Source organism: Chrysemys picta, chromosome 6, assembly GCF_011386835.1.
Source record: "Chrysemys picta bellii isolate R12L10 chromosome 6, ASM1138683v2, whole genome shotgun sequence".
Taxonomy (NCBI): domain Eukaryota; kingdom Metazoa; phylum Chordata; order Testudines; family Emydidae; genus Chrysemys; species Chrysemys picta.
Genome location: NC_088796.1, coordinates 4,749,453 through 4,767,209, shown reverse-complemented (window position 1 = coordinate 4,767,209; position 17,757 = coordinate 4,749,453). Strand labels below are relative to the sequence as shown.

The window sequence follows — 17,757 nt, the reverse complement described above, 5'->3', positions numbered from 1 at the left end:
TCTTGTCTCGCATTCGTTCTCCTCCTCTAGAGCCAGGCAGAATCCTACTGAAGACAACCTGAGCCTCTGTTTCCTTAAGCATCTTCCCCAACTTGGTATAGTCTCCCTTGATATGTTCCACGAGAATCTAGCTGTGTCATTTGTTCCCACGTGATGGTTAGTCAGTGGATTCTTTCCTGCTCCCATTAGGATCCTCTTCAGTGTCAGGTCCACAGCCTGTATCTTAGCTCCCGGCAGACAGAACACCCTTCTGTTCTTCGGGTCAGCTCCGGTGACAGGCCTCTCTGTTCTTATTATTATACACAAAACAGAAAAATCTCACTCACCATCCCTAAAGACCAAGGGCTTGCCTCCTCCCTTCTTCTCCAACAGAACTCTCATCCAACTCCCCCTGTTCACAACTCTGTTTGCTGGCTGTTGTGGGTTATTGTTGTTTGGCATTTAGCTCTTCAGAAAAGTAATAGACAGGATACTGGGTTAGATGGACTTGTTTAAAGGGTGTCTGTTTCTGAAAGCTATGGGTGTGTGGTCAAGGTGGAAACTATTTCGCATCTAAAAAAGTGGGTCTAGAATTTTTACACTCTTGTCCAATTCAAAAACAGCAAATGGGATTTTTTTCCCCACAAACTTCCTATAAAAATTAGCTTTGGAACAGAGACCAACCACGGAGGTTTTCAGTCCAACAGTCCTCAGCAGTCTGTTGCCTCTTGGGTAACCATCACAGCCAAAGAGAGCGGGTCAACGTTTTGCACTGAAACTTTTTAAAATGCAGAAAATGGCCTTTTTGACCAAAATGAATGGTTTTCCAGGAGATTTCCATTTTGGTCAATGTTTTCTGGTTCTTTGACAAAAATCCCCCAAAACACACTAACAGCACGGCACCCACCTCTCACAAGCACCCCGTCCAGTCATGTGTGTCTGTGTTCTTTAAACAGCCCTGGCCCAAGTATTGGGACATACCCCCAGGGCTTCTTCCCTGGAGGCAACAGTTTCACCCTCTTAGCCTGTTCTGGCCCCAGCTCTCCAACTGGGCCACTAACAGTTCAGATCCCCTTCTGGGGGTTTATCGCTGTAAGCCAGTTCCCCAGTGGCCTGTGCAGGAGGGGGTGGAACCTGGGCCCACCCACTACTCTGGGTCCCAGCCCAACGACCGTAAGAATAGCGGCCACACACCACCGTGTCCCTTTAACTACACTGCTTTCAGTTCCCTGGGGCACTTTCCCACCCTTTGCCAAATCTTTACTCTTACCTCAGGGCTTATCTAACTTCAGGCCCAGCAGCCAGTCAGGAGCTCTTCCTCGCTGCCCTGGTCCCTGCCAGGTCTGAGCTGTCCATGGTGCTTCAGTTTCCTTTGGTCAGCCAGGAGCACCATCTGCACTCCTGTGGCTCCAACGAGAAATGGATTGTCTCTGGGTTTGCAGCTCCTTTTATATGGCTCTCCTGGGCCCTGATTGGCTGTTCCCTGCAGCCTCTGTGATTGGGCTGCTTCCCCTGTAGCCACTCTAGGCTGCTTGGAGGACTCCTCTACTGCTCCTTTTCTGGGATGGGTGTGATAGGACTCTGAGGCCTCCATCAAGGAGTCTCTGGGCCTAATCCACCCCGTCTCACATATACACAAACTCTGCCCTCCATCCCCCCCACCCCCAGAAGTGCTCTGTCACCAGGCATCCATCTGCTTTCAAGAGGCCACAAAGTCAAATTACAAACACTAAAGATTCTTGAACTTTGGAAAGCATCAGCTCATTCAGGGTTCCTTGAACACATCAGAAATCTTAAATCGTAGGCAGCATGGATTTATCTGCAATAATAGCATGCAGATATGGTTATATAAGATAGGCACTTTTGTAGCTATCTAGTATCAACCACCACCAGACTGATACCTGGAATTGTAGAATGCAGCGTGTATGCTAGAAAGCAGTCTGGAGCTAACAAACACTTGACCACTTGATGGCACTGTTAAATATTTAGTCAGTCAAGAATGCAAAGATTCTCGGAACAGTGAGTGAGGAAAGAAACCCACAAGTTCAGCAGGTATTAAATACTACTACAAAGAGTCTAACTTAAGCTGAGTAAAATAAGGGAAGGCAGGAGCAAGAGTTCAGTTTTGATTCATCTCATCGTGCCTAGTTGCTGGTTCTGAATGTGTAATAATAATACTTAGCATTTATCTAATTCTTCATTTCTCCAATGTTCTCTGCAAATATTATTTAGTCCTCACCTGGCCTGTGAGGTAGATAAGAGGGTTACTTAGGGTATTTTTTTAATGTAAGTGGGGGGGGGGAAATAAAGTCAAAAGCTGCAAAAGAATTCTACTTAAACTGGTTGCGTGGTGGTAGATTGGCCTGCAATATTGCTGTGATAATCTGGGGGCCAGGGAGTAGGGCTAGAATGGGGTTCTCAGGACAGATTATTTGATGGCCTCAGACTGCGGCCACCAGCTCTTTCTGGTGGCCGCTCTCACACTTTTTCCTAAAATACTTAATTCGTTTTAAGAAAAACAAATAAATATGCACATATACACGTCCAGATCATTATAATTCATTTATTGCTCACTAGTAAGTCCATTGTGAAAAGTGATATTAACAAACACACAAGTATCACTATTCACAGCAGACTTACTCAGCCCCAGCAAACCTGGGGACAAATTAAACCCTGGATAGGGGGGTTGGGGAAGGCGGCAGAGGGACGGAGCCCGAAGCCACGTGGCCAGAGCCTGGGGCCCACCACCCCAGGGCTGAAGCCTAAAGCCTCAGTGAGCCCCACCGCCCCTGGGAAGGTGGGGGAACTCACCAGCTGCCTGCTCCTCCAGCACTGTACCCCAGGTGTCTCCGGAGGAGGGCCAGAGATGAGAAGAGATGCAGCAGTGAGGGGGGCCAGAGAGGAGAAGGTTGAAGCAGCTGGGATGAGAGAGTTTCACCACTTGGAAAAGGGTTTTAACCAAAGAAACAGAAAGGAAGGCATGGAGTTTTTAGAAATGTTGGACAGCAGAAAGCAACAGGATTTGGCCACAACTTGTATGGGGGTGGGCAGAGAGGTTGAAAAGTACACTAAGGTTGAAAACTTGCATAGCAGAAGAGATAAGGAACAATAGAACATAAAAATGGCCATATTGGGTCAGACCAAAGGTCCATCTAGCCCTGTATCCTGTCTTCCGACAGTGGCCAATGCCAGGTGCCCCAGAGGGAATGAACAGACAGGTTATCAAGTGACCCATTCCCTGTCACCCATTCCCAGCTTCTGGCAAATAGAGATAGTAGAGTTGTCAATGATGATCGAGAAAGGAGGGAGAAGAGAGGAGATGTGTTGGGGGAAGGTAACTCACAACGTGCTGTATCCAGTTTCTGTTGGCTTTGCTGAGTATTATCAGAGTCCATAATGAGAGGTCATTTGGTCACGGTTTCTCTGACAGCTGATAGTGTTCATAATGTCATGTCCATGGAATGTGTGTTCATAACATAATGGTGGTGGAACTACTACTATTTTTAATGTAAAGTAACGGTTTTTAAAAATAGCTTTTGAAAAAAGCAGATCAAAAAAGGGATTTCTATTCCCTTGCTCCCCCCCCCCCCCAAGAAAAGCCTGTTCAATTTAAGAAAAAGACCAGTTCTGACATACAGCCTGGCAAATTCAGCCCTGTAACATATGCCTTCTCCCTTTCTGGTTTCAGCCTTGATTCCTAATTAGACACAGATCTCATTTTTATGTCCTGGGAGTGTAACTCCAGAACAAGACAGGCATTCCCATGGAACAGTCACTGTTTTCAGGAATGCACTTTTTTGGCCCTTTTTGCCTCTGTCCTTCTCTACTTCTGAACTTCTCCTCTTGAATACAATGACAAATGTTTGCAGGTCCAAACATTACCTAGATCTCTCATTTCCCTTGCCCCTGCTGGCTCGATGTCTCCTGTGTTCATTTGCCAGCCAACATTTAGAGTATGAAGCATTGTTCCTTGACAGCTTGTTTCTTTAAAAGTAGGTTTTATATATCGATCCGCATGACTTAGGTGGGTGGCCTCCCATGTGTGGCAGAGCCCATGGCAGAGTTATTAGGTCTATGGCAGAGCTCAGGAGGTGCATAAATGACATCCTGCCATGTGAGCTGTCAGTTTCTTCTCTTTTGAAATGTTCAAAGCACTAACAAATTCCCCCCCCCCCCCCCGCATCACCACTACAAGTTCTGTGCTTTCTAAACAGAGTCACTGACAATAACCTTCATTTGATGAGAAAGACCTGGAATTAAAGCCCAGGCGGAGTGTTCAATTATGATATTCAAACATCTGAATTAGCATAATACAAAACAACCCAGAGTTTATCTACAGCAAATTGATTTGATGCATCAGAGTTTGCAGTTCTTGCAATGCTACATTTTACTGACTTGAATGCATAAGCAATTTCTGATAATGGGAAGTACTCATGCTCTGTGAATTCCACTCATAGTCAGAGGGCCCTAACAGTGAGATGTAATGTCTAAACACTGTCCAAACTGGCAGATTTCAAAAAGGACTCAACAACAAGGAATTGCCATTGAAGGAGGGAGTTTCAAGTAATGTTCCATGAAGATCGGTACTAGACCCAATGCTATTCAGTATTTTTATCAGTGATCTGGAAGTATGTATAAAAATCACTGGTTATAAAATTTGCAGATGACGCAGAGATTGGCAGAGTGGTAAATAAGGATGCCAGGCTGGTCATACAGAGCGATCGGAATCTCTTGGTAAACTTGGCCTATTCAAACAAAATGAGTTTTAATACCACCAAATGCAAATGTATACATCTAGGAACGAGGAGTGAAGCTCATGCCTACAGAATGGGGGACTGTATCCTAGAAAACAGTGACTCTGAGAAGGACATAGGAATCATTGTGGACAAGCACCTTAACATGAGCTCCCAGTGTGATGTGTGACAAAAAGAGTGAATGCAATAGTTGGATATATGAACAAAGGAGTAGAGAGTAGGGGTAGGAAGAGGATTTTTACCTCTGTGTTTGCTAGTAGTGAGACCAGTACTGGAATACTGCGTCCAGTTCTGGTGTGCACATTTTCTAAAGGATATTGAAAAATTGGAGAGGGACAGAAAAGAGCCACAAAAGTGATTCCAGGGCTGGAAAAAAATGCTTTACAGTGAGAGACTTACAGACCTCAATCTGTTTAGCTTGTCAAAAAGAAGACTGAGAGATGACGTGATTATGACGTGTAAGTATCTTCACAGGGAGAAAATACTAGGTACTAAAGGTTCTTTGATTTAGCAGAGGAAGGCATAACCAGAATCAATGGCTGGAAGCTGAAGCCAGGCAAATTAGAAGTTAGACACAAATTTTTAGCAGTGAGTTTGATTAACAACTAGAACAAGTAATCCAAGGAAGTGGTGGATTCTCCATCTCTTGACATCTTCAAATCAAGGCTTTCGGAAAGATATGCTTACGTCAAATACAAGTTATTGGACTCATTGCAGGGATAGCAATGAAATTATCTGACTTGCACTATACAGGAAGTCAGACTAGATGATCTCATGGTACCTTCTGGCCTTAAACTCTATGACTTTATGAATTACTCAAGTATGTTTTTTAAAAAAAATTCTGGCATTAGTTTTGCTTGGCTCTGGTATGTACTGTATGTACACAGATCCAGGAACCACAATTATCCATTAGGGCTTGCATCACCTTGGCATAGTGCTTCTGTTCTGGTCGGTGGGGCAGAAACAACCATTGGGCATGTGGGTTCTAACAGTGGCTCCTGTTTAAATCTCTCTCTCTCTCTCCTGGGACACTGGCCATCTTGTTCACGTATCACTGGGATGCTCTGTTAGGCAGAGCATAGTGGAGGAATGAGCAGAGGGATGAGCGTTCAGGAGAACTGAGTTCTCTTCCTTTAACTCCCTGTGTGGTCTTGTGCAAGTCACTTCACGTTTCCTTTCTCGGTTTCATCATCTGTAAGAAGGTGATAATACTCAACCTACTCAACGTCCTTCAAGGGATTCACTAGGTTAGAGTCTGTGCATGTTCCAAGTACTGTAAAACATTATAAAACTGCTGATTATTATTATTTCAGCAACCCTTGAAAATGAGCTCAGCACGCTGACAAACTTCCTGCACTCCTCGGAAAGAGTCATTCTTTTCCAACTCTTTTGGGGCAATTGGACTACAGCAAACTCCATAATGCTGGCCAGTTCCTTTCTTAGGTCCTTCTGCACTCACAATGCTTCTGGCACTATGTGATGTTTTGTTCATTTGGGGGAAATGTGTAGGCATTCACTTAACTTCTGTTGTCAAAGTAGTTTTAAGGCAAGTATAAATCTCAGTCACTCATAGGGGCACTATAAATTTCTGTCTTTTGAACTGATCCTGCTGGTAAGTAACCTGGGTCCCCCTTGCCGTATCTCTCAAGCACATACAATAGCTTAATCCTTTGGCTTTTGAAGAATCAAAGCTTACAGGACTAAACACTGGCAAATAGAGTCATCAAAGAGTGAGCACATCTAAGGCAGACAACAAAAGTCAAATATTCATGGGCAGCTGTAGAGCTCAGACACAAGCAACTGTTTATGAACGTGCTTCCCTGTGTTGGTTTTCTTTTTAGATTGGTTTTTTTTGGGGGGGGGGGCAGATTTTCAGCAATAGCCAGGATGTTTTGATGTAGCATGGAGAATTCTTGAGCCATGTTGATGAGAAAGCTTTTTCTCTTGCCTTCATACGATTGGTGCATGGTGTGTCTTGGATCAGAGTAGGCAGAGCGTGAGATGTAAGGGTATAATATTCTGGATTATTGAGCCCTAGAAAGAGGATGATGGATGTACTTATCACACTAGGAACCATACGATTGGTTTATTAATTCAGGAATCTCTTCCTTGCCAGAGGGACAATAGAGACCATTCTTTGAAAATCTCTGCTTTGATGCAAGATTCATCCCCAAGCACCATGACGTCTGTCTAAAAGATATAATGTTGGCAAAGGTGCCACAGGACCCTCTGTTGCTTTTTACAGATTCAGACTAACACGGCTACCCCTCTGAATGTTGGCAGTGTTAGTGTAGCTGCATTGGTCCCAGGATATGAGACAGACCAGGTGGGTAAGGTAATATCTTTTATTGGACCAACTTCTGTAGGTGAAAGAGACAAGCTTTCAAGCTCCACAGAGTTGAAGAAGACCTCTCTGAAGCTCAAAAGTTCGTCTTTCTCCAACAGAAGTTGGTCCAATAAAAGATATTATCTCACCCACCTGATCTGTAAAAGATATAATTGCATTGAGCTCACTGGTATGAGCACAAGGTGTTTCTCAAGGAATCAAGGAGATCTTTGACTGCTTGTTTGAATTCCATACAGGTGTTTGACTCTAAGGCTATAGATTTACTTCTCATTTCTGGAAAAACTCAGATTCTCATGAGAACTCTTAGCATTTATAAAGACACTTTTATGCAGTGCCAATGAATGCATTAGAAATGCCTATATGTCATATGCAGCGTTGTTGTAGTAGTGTTGGTCCCAGGCTATTAGAAAGACAGGGTGGGTGAGGTTATCTTTTATTGGACTAACTACTGTTGGTGAGAGAGACCAGCTTTGGCGCTTACACAGAGCTCTTCTTCAGGTCTCTGAGTACGTTTCCCAGACCTGAAGAAGAGCTCTTGTAAGCTCCAAAGCTTGTCTCTCTCCCCAACAAGAGTTGGTCCAATAAACATATTACCTCCCATCTTGTCATTTTAGAAATGCCTACACAGACAAATGTCTTAGACAGCAGCAGCAGTTGTTTTGAAAGCTAATTCTGATTGTAATGTTATGGTTTCACAGGAGAACTTTGGGCTTAGACAGACTCTTTAAAAGTGAAACATAACAGAAAAGATAAACATTACTCACACCCTGATCGCTCTTCTTTTCTTTCTATCCATTCTCTTAAATGGTTCAGTGGCTCTCATTATGCCTTTGGTTTTCTATGTAGGATCTTGTGGCTTCCATCACCATTATTTCTGAGTGCCTTGTAATGAAGGCTACCTCACAAATTGAAGTAGTGTAGTGCCACTTTAGCTTGTTCCAGGGGATGGGCTCTGGGTTTGTTGTTCTGATCGTGAAGTAATTGAGACATATAACATCATTGATTGCTGTCAAGTTATTATTTTTTGAGCCACCAGAATGTGCCACTGTGTATTGAGTTGTATTTCAGTGCATCAAGAGATTCAGTCTTCATATTGGGCACTGATACATGCATGCGACTGCTTCCAGACTCTTAGCTGTCAAGGGTGAGACCAGTATGAATGGTATCTGAAATGTTCTGTAGTGGATAGTCTCTTTCCAAGTGGTGGCATTCACAATTACACTTGTTCTATCTATGCCAAAGGTCAGAAATGTGGCCTGAACTCAGGCAAACATTGAGGATTCCCATCAGATACATCCCTTCTTCACTGGAGTTGGGTATTCTGGATTCTTTCCTTTTATTTCTGTTGTTGCCTCATGTTGTACTGAAAGCAAGTCAAGGAATAATCCATATGTTTCTAATAGTGTTGGCTTGGGTCCATCAGACATGGTATTCAGACTTTGCTCTGTCAAAATAACAATCTCTTATTATAAGTGTCTCCAGATCTTCTGCCTCAGAAAGGAGACATTTTAATTCAGACCCAGAGTTGCTTCACCTGGTGGCTTGCATCTTGAGAGCTTCACTGATCAGGACTTTGGATACTCTGATCTTCTGGGTTATACTGAAATTCAGAAACCATTTCCTTTGTGGTCTTCTTCCCAAAGCCACCTGTTATCCCTCTGAGGCTAAGAGTTTCACGCAGGACATGAAGAAGATGCTTAGTTATTATTTGTACAGAACAAAGACCTTTAGGAAATCATCCCAGTTCTTCATCACGTTTGGGGAGAAGGCAAGGGGTGACGCAAGCTGAGCTCAAAAGCTGTCCAACACATTCGACTTCTTAGTTGATTATGTTGTGACCAGGTAAGGTTACAAGTGTTGGAAGGACTCAGAGCTCATTCTGTGAGAAAAGAGGTCACCTCACCCGTTTTTCTTACCATCCATTAGTGTTTCTGTCTCAGATTTCTAAGGCTGCTGAATGGAGTTGAAGCCTCACCTTCACTGAGCACAATCTTTTCAATACCGGAACCAAATCGCATGCAAGCTTCAGGAGGGCAGTTTTTCAATCCCCAGTAAACTAGATGATAAGAGTGTCAGAATCTTGCCTGTTTCTAAAATAACAAAGCCCATTTGAACAACGAGGAGTCCGGTGGCACCTTAAAGGCTAACAGATTTATTTGGGCATAAGCTTTTGTGGGTAAAAACCCCCTTCTTCAGATGCATGGAGTGAAAATTAGAGATGCAGGCATAAATATACTGACACATGAAGAGAAGGGAGTTACCTTACAAGTGGAGAACCAGTGTTGACAAGATCAATTCAATCAGGTGGATGTGGTCCATTCCCAATAATTGATGAGGAGGTGTCAATACCAAGAGAGGGAAAATTGCTTTTGTAGTGAGCCAGCCACTCCCAGCCCCTATTCAAGCCCAAATTAATGGTGTTAAATTTGCAAATGAATTGTAGCTCTGCAGTTTCTCTTTGGAGTCTGCTTTTGCAGTTTTTTTTGTTGAAGGATGGCTACTTTTAAATTTGTTAGTGAATGTCCAGGGACATTGAAGTGTTCTCTTATGGGCTTTTGTATGTTATCATTCCTGATGTTTGATTTGTGTCCATTTATTCTTTTACGTAGAGACTGTCCGGTTTGGCCGATGTACATGGCAGAGGGGCATTGCTGGCACATAATGGCATATATCACATTAGTAGATGTGCAGGTGAATGAGCCCCTGATGGTGTGGCTCATGTGGTTAGGTCCTTTGATGGTGTTGCCAGAGTAGATATGGGGACAGAGTAGGCAACAGGGTTTGTTACAGGGATTGATTCCTGGGTTAGTGTTTCTGTGGTGTGGTGTGTAGTTGCTAGTGAGTATTTGCTTCAGGTTGGGGGCCTGTCCGTAAGTGAGGACTGGCCTGCCTCCCAAGGTCTGTGAGAGTGAGGGATCATTTTCCAGGATAGGTTGTAGATCGTTGATGATGTGCTGGAGAGGTTTTAGCTGGGGGCTGTATGTGATGGCCGGTGGTGTTCTGTTATTTTCCTTGTTAGGCCTGTCCTATAGTAGGTGACTTCTGGGTACCCATCTCGCTCTGTCAATCTGTTTCTTCATTTCCCCAGGTGGGTATTGTAGTTTTAAGAATGCTTGATAAAGATCTTGTAGGTGTTTGTCTCTGTCTGAGGGCTTATATCTTAGGGCTTGGCTGTAGGCAATGGATCGTGTGATGTGTCCTGGATGGACGCTAGAGGCATGTAGGTAAGTATAAAGTAGGCCTCCAGATCCCCGCAGAACTGTATCATGTGTGTGGGGGCGGTGGGGCAGAGAATCCCTGAGATAGGACAGACTTTTCTGCTGGGCTAAGTGTGTGGTTGGATAGATTAACAATATTGTTGGGTGAGTTGAAGGTACCACTGTTGTAGCCCCCTTTGGCATGTAGGAGTTTAGATAGTTTACTGTCCTTTTTCATCTGTAGAGAAGTAAAGTGTGCGTTGTAAATGGCTTGTCTCGTTTTTTGTGAAGTCCAGCCACGAGGAAGTTTGTATGGAAGGTTGGTTTTGTTTGAGAGTCTCCAGTTTTGAGAGCTCAAATGGAGCGCTTATGCCCAAATAAATCTGTTAGTCTTTAAGGTGCCACCGGACTTCTCATTGTTTTTGTGGATACAGACTAACACGACTACCAGTCTGATACAAAGCCCATTTGCTTACCATTCCCTGAGGTCCAGCACCATTGAAAGGAATGTTGCATGTTTAGTAGATTAACATATATTTGCAATACTAGTCCTTATTTGTAATAGTTTTATCAATGAACGGGCGGCTTCACTTATTCTTCAGATATTCTTCAACAGTATTCACACTTGTATGTAGTTTGTTAGAGAAACTTCATTACATGCTTGAGTGTAGATCCAGAAATACTATATCGCTAGAGAGGAGAGTGTTCTGTACCTGCTGGGAGAGTTCTCTGAAGTTACTGTGATCTGTGGGATACATACACACACTCAAAATATCAGGCAAGATAGGAAATAATATAAAAGGATCTTACCGTTGACATGGTGGGGCATATGTTATATGCTTGAAAACTAAAACCTTTCTGTAAACAGAAAATTTGTTCTCCACATAGCATGTGCCAAAGAGCACACAACAGCAAGAATGTATCTGTAGATATGGCTAATACACCCTCAGAGAAATCTGTTTCAATAGATAAAGCTCCTCCTTCACCTCTGGTGAGCTCATGGACTCACAGGCTTTACAGTCAGAAGGGACCATTGTGATCATCTTGTCTGACCTCCTGCATGTCACAGGCCACAGAATCTCACTCACTCACTGTTCCAGAACTTCACTCTTCTGATGGTTAGAAACCTTTGAAATTAGACAAACCTAAACTTGTTGATAGTCAGTTTATATCCATTTGTTCTTGTGCCAATATTGGCCCTTAACTTAAATAACTCTGCTCCCTCCCTGCTATTTATCCCTCTGATGTATTAATAGAGAGCAATCATATCTCCCCTCAGCCCTTGTTTTGTTAGGCAAAACAAGCCAAACTCCTTAAGTCTCCTCTCATAAGGTACGTTCTCCATTCTTCTGATCATCCTACTAGCTCTTCTCTGCATCTGTTCCAGTTTGAATTCATCCCTTCTTAAAAATGGGAGACCAGAATGAGCTTATCTGTAGCAACACCTTTTCTACTCCCATTGAGCATGGGAAATTTTCTCTTAAATTAACGAAAACTGAGAACTGCAGCAGACAACCTGGTGGTGGGGGAAGGGGCAAAGAAGAGGCCAAAAGCTAATAAAGAGAAGGAAATGGACATTTCAAGAGAGCAGAGATAACATCAGACCACACAATGGAGAGGAGAAACTAGGTAGGAAGAGAAACAGTAGTTTTAGAGGCAAGAGAAGTTGCAATTACAAAACACAGATGTGGGGTTAAACAAACAAATGGGAAATAAAGCAGCAGTAACTTGGGCATTACATTTATATTTTAACGAATTAGGTGCTATATGCTATAGATGGTTTATTAAATGTTTTCCCATGCAGGGAATAAAGGAGATGATATAGTTCCTCTTTTCTATAGAGGTTAAAAGTGCATCCATCCTGAGCTCGGCAAGGTTAATAAAATCCATATACATCGAACGACTGTCAGAAGGCTCAGACTCATTCTCCCAGACACTCAACCCTCCCTCTGAGAACAAAGCAGAGGAAACACAGGCCTTTCATCATGACCAACTCCAGGCTCTGGAGAACCAAAGGGGGAAGTGCCTCCAGAGCTGAGGACCCCTCAGTAAGAATGGCAGGCCCCCTTAAAATACCTTTATGATATATATCCCTCTTCTACCCTGGTTCTGAGTTTATTTCTAGGATGATGATTGACATTGTACCGTGTACATCAGTGATTAAGGAACTTGGAAGGAAGGAGGCTTGTGCTCACTGTGACGGGTTGGACCCCCCTTCTGGGATGCCACCTGATGTACTGGGATTTCACTGAGCCTGCCTGCTCCACTAGCCTGGCCTCCCTCTCCTGGTTTTGTTGAATTAGGCTCTCCGGCCTCGGGCAGCGCACACACAAAGGTAGGGACGCACCAGCTGTAGAGTCTCTCAGAGACTGCAAACAGCTCTCTATGAGAAGACTCAGCTAGGAAATCACCCAGCACTGAAATGCAGCTTCCCTCTGGAAGGTACAGCTGACAACACCCAAGATAGTATTGTCTTGCACTGTAGAGAGATCTGTACAACGTAAGCTCATAACTTTGTCTCCTCCCTCAGTGTGGAGGAAGATATGTACAACTTGCCCCCCCCAGTTAGAAATTGCACAAACTGGTTTAATAATAAACAAAACAAGTTTATTAACTATAAAAGGCAGATTTTAATTGATTATAAGGGATAGCAAACAGAACAAAGCAGATTACCAAGCAAATACAACAAAACATGCATACTAAGCTTAAGATCTTAAAGAGAGTGGTTTCGTTAAATAATTTCTCACTCTAAATGTTGTTTTAGGCAAGTTGCAGAGTTTCTGTAGCTTAGAGTTCCAGTTATTTCTCTTTACAGACTAGACTCTTGCCTTAGTCTGGACTCAGCCTTTGCCTTTCCCACCACTCAGTTCCTTTGTCTCTTCAGGTACTTTCAGCAGACTTTCTTCTTGGGCAGGAAGGCAATGGAGACGAGTCCTGTTTGCCTTACTCTCCAGCCTTAAATAAGATTTACATAAGACAGGAATCTTTTGTTTCCCAGTCTTGACCTCCCCCTCCTTTTAGTGGAAAATTACTAGAAGTTCAAGATGGTGTTTAGTACCAGGTGACAGGACCACCTGACCTAGTATTGTCACAGCTACATCCCAGGATGCCTCTCAGGAAGGAGAGAGATTAGTATCTTCAAAGTCTTATTGTTTATTCCTAATGGCCCATCAAGGCTGATGGACTGTTGTCTGGTGGGTGTCTCCCACACACAGTTGTAATTGTGACATATTCAATATTCCTAACTGTAGATGCAGAAATGATACATGCCTACAAATTGGATAATCGCATTCAGTAAAATATAACCTTTCCGATGATACGTTACAAGACCCATCTTGCATAAAATAGATCTCAGTTATGCCATATCCATATCATAAGCACATTTCCATAAAGAATATGAGCTGTAACGTCACACTCACATCATGATGTGGATCTTCCTTTCTCTAGATGACTTCATGAAACAGAGCCGGGGCATGCTCCTTCTGTACACCATGAAGAACCCCTCCTTCCCCGAGTACATCTTCAACAGCGAGAGCGGCATCATGTGCCTCGACATCCACAACGACCATCCCTATCTTCTTGTCGTGGGCTTCTACGATGGCAACGTGGCCATCTACAACCTGAAAAAGTCACACTCGCAGCCAGGCTACAAGAGCTCTGCCAAGTCAGGGAAGCACACAGACCCCGTGTGGCAGGTGGGTGCCCCAGCAGGGGTTGTTCATTTCCTTTTACCTACAGCGCTGTTCAGTTCGACCGAGTTCAAACAGCACAGTGACAGGCCTGGGATAGAGGGACGTATGCTTTGGCCCTGTATGCCTGGTAATACTAGCTACTGATTGGTAACTTTCGGGGAGCGTCATAAATCCTATGGCAATGTACAGAAGTCCATAGAGAATTGGAGGAAATAATGAGCCAGAGTAGGCACCGAAACTTTGATCAAATAATTACTTTTCTTTCACTTTCTTTGAGATTAGGGACCGACTTCTCTTGCTGGGATCAGCCAATCTCCTCTGTATATTATCAATGTCACGCTGACATCCTTTGTCTTCTAAAGGTAAAGGCAAAGGACCGGATTCTGGCAGGCACCAGGAAGTGGGCAGGATGTACAGAGTGATTAATCAACAGTGAGTGACAGTTGTATTCTGGCAAGATCAGCCCAGTGACAGCCCGTTGTGCAATTGATCTCACTGAGACCAACAATACACTGCTTTGGGGCTGAACATAAAGGTTTTTGCTGGGTCATTGATCACGACAAGCAGGCCACGCCCTCTCATTTTAGGCAATGCCCCATAACAATGGGTGATGTTTTATTGGGGCCAAGCTGGGTGTGGTCGATGCTATGCTAGAATTTGCTGGCTCTGAGTCTTCTGGCATGTACCAGACAGAATTTAACCCACAGTAATGGTTACATGTTATTAACGGCTTCCGTTGAATAAAGTCCAAGAAGCGAGGGACCTGATTGCAGGGTATTCCCAAAGAGCATGGTTTTCCTGTACAGCAAGTGACATTTATGTATTATTGCCGTGTATTATTTCAGTTAATGCATCATACAGAAAGTTTGGAATTTTAAAGTCACTTAAAAAATGTTCCTGCAGCAAATGTATTTATTGATCTCTGGACAAGTTTATATGGGGCCCTTTGCCATTGACGCTTGGCAACGCATTGCACCTAGTCCACACAGAGTGGGAGAACATTCCCCACCCCATCTCCTTCCTGCTGCTATTGGAACTCGCTGGTTACCACAACAACAATTGAGCCAAAGTAAAATAATATGCTTCTCAGAATGATTGACAGGAATAGGATCCCTCCCGATGAAGGCTTCCTATAAAGGGCTGAGAGAGCTCTGTTGGAGGAAAGCTACAGGAAGCAAGCTGGCTCCTGTGGTGGGCCCTGGAGCAGTGAGGAAGAGGCAGGGAAAAGGCATCTGGGCCCCCGCTGCCTGCTTTGGTCAGAGGAATAACTTTGTTACACCACGAGTTTTGTATTTGACGACTAAAACTGTGCTCTGAAGGAAGGGTCTGTATAGACTTTTGGGCCTGGACTAACCTTCCTGGGCCGGGGAGACACGCCAGCAGCCTGCTTTCTTGTTACCGTGTTTCCAAAGTGCAAAGGGCCATTTCAGTATGTCCCCTTCTGCTGAAGAGTGTCTGTATTTTTGGAGTAGGACTCGACAGTCTGAGTAACTGCATTATAAAAACAAGTGTAGTGCTCATCTGTTGCACAGCCATTGGGAGAATGGATTGTGTGCGCACAGGTGAGGGGAGACTCTGAACTGCAGACATGTATCAGCAGCAGTGTTGTCTCCTCATTGGAGAGAAAGGGAGCCACGAAGTGCCCTTTGATCTGAGCGAAGCACTTGTTGCTTAATCCTCGTTCAGCACTAAAAGGTACTATCATTTCACCAGTGTAATTTAGGGACACCCGTGTTCCCCTAAAAAGCCTGTAGCTAGGTTGGGTACCATTTCTCCCTGTGGCCCAAATCCTGCAGACCTTACTGAGGCAGTACTCTTGGCAGGGACTGCAGAATTTGGCCCATGACTTTTAAATAAGCATTAGAAAGGTCATGGGAAATTTTGCCAAAAAATTAAGATGCGCCGTTCTGAGCCTCTGCTCTGAGTTGACTGGTTCTTTCTTTTTGAAACAATGCAGGTATTTTAGCAATAGAGGGAGAAAGTGGAAAGTGAATGTTCTTCAGAGTAGAATAGAAAGTCTGACAGTTCTCTCATCTCATTTTTATCACTGAGTCTTTAGGAAATTAGTATTATTGTAGGAATCACAAGCATTTTCATAAAACAAAGCCAGTGTTAACGTATCACATTATTACATGCAAAAAGCTATGGTAAAATTTTCTGACTCCGTTGCTTAAGATGATGAAATATAGACTTGCTTGCTTAACATCAGGTCCCTACATTTCTAGCATGTACAGTAATGGCTTCCTTCATATTGAGAGACTCGTCCATGTATGGAGCTCTAGCTACTCCAATATAAATGAGAAAGTTCTGGTTTATGTCAATGTAATGTTCAGGTTACACGTTCAGTCACAAAGGCCAATAACATACTAGGCCACTGATTTATCACCATAAACAGGGATAGAAAACACACATACCTACAGACATATAGAATATCTATGCAGTGCAGCCAAATTAACACAGCTGTTGGAACCTTGGCTCTTATACGTCCTGGCTCCCGACTCACTGAGATTCTAACTTTGCAATGTTGCAGTAACTTCTGCTATCCTAAGACATAAGGCAAAAATCGCCCATTCACAGGAGGTTAATATAGTTCTTTGCGTTTAATTTGCTAGTCTCTTTGTTAAAAAGGGAGAGAAGACGATTGCCTATGTTTGATAATGGTATTTAATGTTAATTAGACCTTGAGGCTCACATCTTATGTGAGGTGAATGGGTTGGGTGGGGGAGGGACAAGGCCACTAATTACCCCCCTTTATTGGTGTGATTGTTTGGCTTGAGAGCATATGCAGGAGTCGTGACTGGAGGGCAGATGCCTAAAGAGAAAATGCGCCTTGGAGCAGGATTAGGGGGAAAAAAACCCATTTAAATGGAAATAAGGATTCCAAAGGTCAACACCCTTGTGTGTATCCAGTTCAGGGCTAGTTCCAGGGGGCTTGTTTTTGCCTAAGCTCTCTAAGGAGTATGCATCCCCCTTTACTCAAGCCAGTGGTTAAGTGCCACAGTCTGCTCCCTAAATGCAAAATCTGTGATGCAAAAGTGGTGTAGGTTCTGTAGGCTGAGCTAATCATCTCTGCAGATGCCCTCTGAGCAGCCCCCCCAGGCAGTACGGTCGCCCCACCAAGAGGATGTTCTCCTTGGCAAGGACTCTCTCTCCTCGGCAAGTTTCAGACTTCAGCTGTTTTTTCTTTGGCCCTGGCTTTTTAAAAAGATGATGGCTAGAATTTTTTATAGTGGGTAAAAAGTGTGTTTTTGTCACTCTCCCGTCCCTGCAAAGCAGCTGAAGGGACTTTGCTCAAACCTTCCAGAATAATTCACCTTTAGGCACACATCACTCATGGACATGTTCAGCTCAAAAGGTTTGGAAAGTTTGGAGTCTTGAGCGTGTGAAAAGGGGTTGATCATAGAAGCTGTTTGCAATTGCAAAGTGTATTTCTACTGTGCAGTATAGCTTCGTACTCAGCAGAGCTGCCACCTGTGTATGGCTCTAATCATATGTTAGCATCAGAACCAAGGTTTTAGTACTACTCCTGGTAACAATGCAGAGCCCATGCTGTTGTGGGAGTTGGACTCTGACCCTACTTTGCTCATCAACACAATTGTTAGCCAAGTTCCAGTTGCAGAATGTTGACCCCACACCGAAGAAAGGTGGACGCTTCAATCAACTGTGTTTATAGTATGTCTCAGTGCAGGCTCACTAGGTCGACAGAACACAGCTGAATTTTTGGACCCAATTTGACTTTCCAGAGCTGCCAGTTAGAAAAACCACCTTTCTACTTCATATATTAAATC

The 17,757-nt window shown here is 43.7% G+C and overlaps 1 protein-coding gene across 1 annotated transcript in view; it reads left to right on the top strand.

The window, feature by feature from the left end:
* DNAI1 (dynein axonemal intermediate chain 1) overlaps window positions 1-17,757 on the top strand; it is a 297,103-nt gene that overhangs the window by 89,510 nt on the left and 189,836 nt on the right. The window contains exon 13 of the mRNA XM_065598665.1: window positions 13,725-13,972. Within this exon, the coding sequence (XP_065454737.1) occupies window positions 13,725-13,972 (248 nt within the window). The remainder of the gene's footprint in view (window positions 1-13,724; window positions 13,973-17,757) is intronic.